At 38.7% G+C, this 4,774-nt stretch overlaps 1 protein-coding gene, 1 long non-coding RNA gene and 1 other non-coding gene across 3 annotated transcripts; 1 reads left to right on the forward strand and 2 right to left on the reverse strand.

The window, feature by feature from the left end:
- Positions 1 to 9: 9 nt before the first annotated feature.
- On the reverse strand, positions 10 to 833 carry LOC106305593. Its single transcript, XR_001263019.1, has 3 exons — positions 662 to 833; positions 292 to 379; positions 10 to 29 (listed from the first exon to the last, which is right to left on the reverse strand). It is a non-coding gene; the product is annotated as an uncharacterized LOC106305593 (long non-coding RNA).
- Positions 834 to 1,729: 896 nt separating this feature from the next.
- LOC106302043 (adenylosuccinate lyase-like) lies at positions 1,730 to 4,053 on the reverse strand. The gene is made up of 8 exons (XM_013738556.1): positions 3,772 to 4,053; positions 3,557 to 3,709; positions 3,078 to 3,476; positions 2,776 to 2,997; positions 2,422 to 2,682; positions 2,238 to 2,339; positions 2,097 to 2,165; positions 1,730 to 2,027 (listed from the first exon to the last, which is right to left on the reverse strand). The coding sequence occupies exons 1-8, from the start codon at positions 3,955 to 3,957 to the stop codon at positions 1,815 to 1,817; spliced, it is 1,605 nt and encodes a 534-aa protein (XP_013594010.1). The 5' UTR covers positions 3,958 to 4,053; the 3' UTR covers positions 1,730 to 1,814.
- Positions 4,054 to 4,129: 76 nt separating this feature from the next.
- Positions 4,130 to 4,202, forward strand: TRNAE-CUC. Its single transcript has one exon. It is a non-coding gene; the product is annotated as a tRNA-Glu (tRNA).
- Positions 4,203 to 4,774: the final 572 nt, after the last annotated feature.

The following is a 4,774-nucleotide window of genomic DNA, read 5'->3' on the forward strand; positions in this document are numbered from 1 at the left end:
ATACTTAAGAGCACCTTCATCTCAGGTATCTAGAATCATTGGGGAAAAAGTACATCAAGATAAAGAGAATCGAATTTTAATAAACAAAAACAATATAAGAGTATCCTAATAATGGACCTCTTCAGCAGTAATTTCATTGTTTTTTAATGCAATAAGCCATAAATCAGGTACTTCTTTCGCTGCAGGAAACAAAAAAGAAAAACAGATGCTCGTATCAATTGAAACAATATTTCACGATCATCAGAAACTAAAAACATAATCAGGTTTTAGTGTGCGCAATAGATAGCATACCTTCAGCAGTTTTGTCTTCTCATTTTTCTGTTTTCACTTCTTCTGGTGCACCTTCAACTTCAACCACACCAGTGACAATCTCATATCGCTGTTTTATGTGAACAATGCGATAGGAAAGCAGAAAACCATTAGTGTCAGTTACTTATAATCATACGACAGAGAGAAGTCTTGTTAAACTTGTATTAGTCATCTTAGGAAAGCAGAAAAACATCAATATATCAGTTATAAGCATGTGGGAATACAAAAAGAAGTAAAGAACACTCAACACTATTAACATATAAGTAAGTAGCAACGCATAGAAGTATTTTTAATCAAACTTTTATTAGTTGAGGTTTCATGTGATGATAGAATCAAAGACCATTTGCATTACCTTGGTATAGAAAGGCTGATACAATTTCTGATATTTAGCTTCTAGTGCTGCTCTCTGACTCTCCTCGAAGAACTTTGCTTCGATTTCATCATGTTGGTTCTACAGTGCAAAACTGAATTAAGGAATCAGATATAACTCTGGACTCCCCCAAAATGTAATCAGAGCCAACGATTTCAAACCAAATGCAAAATGAGATTGTGTTAGAAAACAGAGAAAACAAAAAAACTTTAATGTTTTACTGCCCAAAAGAGATGAAGTAATGCACGTGAAAACAACTCCAATCTCTGGGATTATTCCACACTTCGTCTCCTCCAACAGTTTTCTCTTCCTTCCATCCAATCAAATTTTAACGGAAGAAATCGATCTACCGGTGGAGTTTGAGGAGATGGTGTCACCCGAAAACGCTAATTGGATATCCGACCTGATCGATACCGATTATGGAAGCTTCACCATCCAAGGTCCTGGTTTCTCTTGGCCCGTTCACCAACCTCTTGGCGTTTCTTCTAACTCCAGGACTGCGTGTTGGACTGCGTGTGTACGCCGGAGATTCACCGGGCAGGATGTCTCCGATTTTTATGTTGGCGGTTTTGGCGAAGTATTACGGCGAGAAGAAAAGACGACAGAAAGAGAAGAAAAAAAGAGAGAACACAGACGAAGTGTAGCGTTTTGGAAGAGGGACAGGTGTCGCGACGTCAGACTTCAAATTAGTGATGTGGACGCTGAGGTGGCTTCACCTGGAGGGAGTAAACCCTCTTTTATATATAAAGATATAACCACTCGGATCAATAGAAAAGAATTCAACTTGTGAACTCTTTTATCATTTGACTCCAATGTAATTAATTTTTCGTTATATATGACCTGTCTAATTACCACAATTTTTAATTGGTTTGAGAATAAATATGGTTTTATAAATAAAAAAATAAGAAAATAAAAAAAAATAGAGGGCCGCCACAACTGATATAATTCAAAGATTATTTGGTGATGTCAAAATCTGAAAGAGGAAACATAACACAAAAGTACAAGATTATTCTCATGAATCTCCATCACTCAACGTGTAAGGCATCGATCTAAATAAGTTGACTTTTTTTTTGTTATTCTCATTTCATTTGGAAAATAATAATACAACGGCTCAATCTTATCACCATCATCAATGTCACAAGTGCAGAGCTTCATCGACGGCGAAAGCCAACGCAGCAGCAGCACCAACGTAAGTGTGTGGAGTTAACTTCAAAAGCTGAGATTTAGCTTCTCCAGGCAAATCCAAACCTTTGATAAACTCTCTTATGCTTTCTTCATTCACAGCTCTTCCTCTTGTTAGCTCCTTCAGCTTCTCATATGGCTCTGGAACACCGTATCTCCTCATCACCTTTTTAATATAATACCGTGAGTTAGTGAGAGATATGGAAGTAGCTAGTTCGTTACAGAAGATACTTACAGTTTGAATCGGTTCAGCGAGGACTTCCCAAGTTTGATCCAAATCTTCTTTTAACCGAGCTTCATTAACCTATATATCAACGAACATTCTTAGTCTATGACAAGTTAAAACCTTTCTAAAGTGATATATTTAATATAATACCTGAAGCTTCTTGATTCCCTGTATGGCGCTCTTGTAAGCAAGAAGAGAGTGTCCTAAAGCTCCACCCATGTTTCTCAATACAGTTGAATCAGTTAAGTCACGCTGCACACATGGTACATTTTGTCAGGCTTAGTTTATTCCCATTGTTCTAGTCAAAGAGATACATAAGAGAAAATGCTCAAACCTGCATTCGCGAAATGGGAAGCTTCATGCTGAGAAAACTAAGCTCAGCGTTTGCTTTCCCTAGATTCCCTTCGCTGTTCTCAAAGTCAATAGGATTCACTTTGTGTGGCATTGTCGATGATCCGATCTCCCCAGCTTTAGTTATCTGCTTAAAGTAGCCTAGAGATATGTAGCTCCATATATCTCTGTCGAAATCAATCAAGATGTTGTTGAACTGGCTGATTGTATTAAATAGTCTAGCCATGTAGTCATGAGGCTCAATCTGCAAAAAAAAAAAAAAAAAAAAAAACCGTGAGAGAACAATCACTCAGTGAAACAACGAAAATGTAATGAACATAAACTATATAGTATATACCTGAGTCACGTATGGGTTAAATGTTAATCCTAGAGAAGTAACAAACTCCTCTGCAACATGAGGCCAATCGATATTAGGATAAGCTGAAATATGAGCGTTGTAGTTCCCAACAGCACCAGCAAACTTCCCTTTAATCCTAGTTTCTGCAAGATATCTCCTTTCTTCGCTTAACCTCACTGCGAAAATCGCCATTTCCTTCCCTAACGTTGTAGGTGAAGCAGGCTGCATTGCGATTTATATAGAATCAAATGAACTGTCAGATTCAAAAATCATGACAAGTCTTTTTTATTTGGAGCCTTAACCTGGCCATGAGTTCTAGAAAGCATGGGGACGTATGCAAATTCCTTAGCCATGAGGGAGATAGAGTTGATGAGCTCATCCATGGACGGGAGTATAACGGAGCTAAGCGCTTCTCGAAGCATCAAACCGTGGGAGAGGTTGTTGATGTCCTCAGAGGTGCAGGCGAAATGGAAAAACTCAAGAACCTTAGCAATCTCTGGATGAGATTCACACTTTTGTTTCAAGAAGTACTCCACAGCCTTGACATCGTGGTTGGTTACTTTCTCGATCTTCTTGACTTCCAACGCGTCGTCCACGCTGAACCCATCGATGATCCCTTGCAAGTAAGCCTCAGCTTCTTTGCTAAAGCTGGGGACTTCGGTGATTTCGGGAACGTTCGAAAGCTTAAGAAGCCATTTGATCTAACAAACACAAGAACATGGGTGCATTAGGACAGAACTACTAGTTCAACTCAGACACGTGAAGTCACAAAAGCAGATACCTCGACGAGTACACGGAAGTAGATCAAGCCGAACTCGCTCATAGAAGAAGCCAAGTCCTTAACTTTACCCCAGTAACGTCCATCCAGAGGAGATAACGCCGTTAAGTTCGACATCTCCAAGTCTCTGGAACTTCCCGCAGCCATTGCTATCACCTATAGTCGCCAATCGCTGAAAATTAGAATCAGGGAGAGGAAGGTTCGTTAAAAGAGCTTACCTTTCTTGAAGTGATTAGCTTGAGAGGATCAGTAGACGAGAGAGAGAATGAAACTCTGGGAAGCTGATGGTGAGAAGCCAAGCACAGCGATTTTGATGGGTTTAAGAGTGTGCCGGTGGTGGGTGTAGCGGCGAAGCAAGGGAGCTTGTTGTTGGTTAAAGCCTTGGAAGAGAAATTGAGCTCCATTTTGTGATTATAGAGAGATTCCAGAATCTCAGGCTTAGGGAAGCGAGTGAAAGCTTGGCGCTTTAGGGTTTTAGTCTTTTAGAGGATTTGGTTTAACGGTGGGAGGCTGGGTTGTCAGAGATCATTTTTGGATTATCGAAATATCTTTAAGGAATACCAAGCAAACATCAAATCCGTTGTAGTCTAGCTGGTCAGGATACTCGGCTCTCACCCGAGAGACCCGGGTTCGAGTCCCGGCAACGGAGTTCTTTTTTTATGACATGGAGGTAAGAAACTGTACCACATTCCTTGCCTTCAGTTGAAAGATACGTTTCAGTTAAAAGTAGTTACTGACTGCACCCTTTTCCCCCAATGCATGCCGCTTTAGAAGAAGTAAGTAAACTTATTTTTGTGGTCTCTTTTTCAGACTTTCAGGTCAGCACATCCTTCTCGGTTTTGATTTCTCTATTAAACTTCATCCTACCTTGTTTTCAATGTTCTACCCATACAAAGGGTCCGAAGAAGTTTATAGCGCAATTCTATCAAATATATTTTTTTTAGTTTGTCACATAAATAGTCTTAAAAAAAACGACCAAAATAGTTTTTTTTTTTGTTTTGAAAATTTTAATATTTATTTTTTATTTTTAAAATTTTGAATTCATTTCCAAAACCCAATCTCTTAACTCTAAACCATAAGTCTTATATTAGTTAACCCAAATGCTATAAATGCATATTTACTTTTCAATAAAACATCTTTTAGTTATTTTTCTCCTTGCGGATCTATTTTTGCCAAAAAAAAAACTAAAAAGTCTATTTCTCAAGTTTATATTCCCCCCCC

The sequence above is a fragment of the Brassica oleracea genome, chromosome C7 (genome assembly GCF_000695525.1).
Source record: "Brassica oleracea var. oleracea cultivar TO1000 chromosome C7, BOL, whole genome shotgun sequence".
Lineage (NCBI taxonomy): Eukaryota > Viridiplantae > Streptophyta > Magnoliopsida > Brassicales > Brassicaceae > Brassica > Brassica oleracea.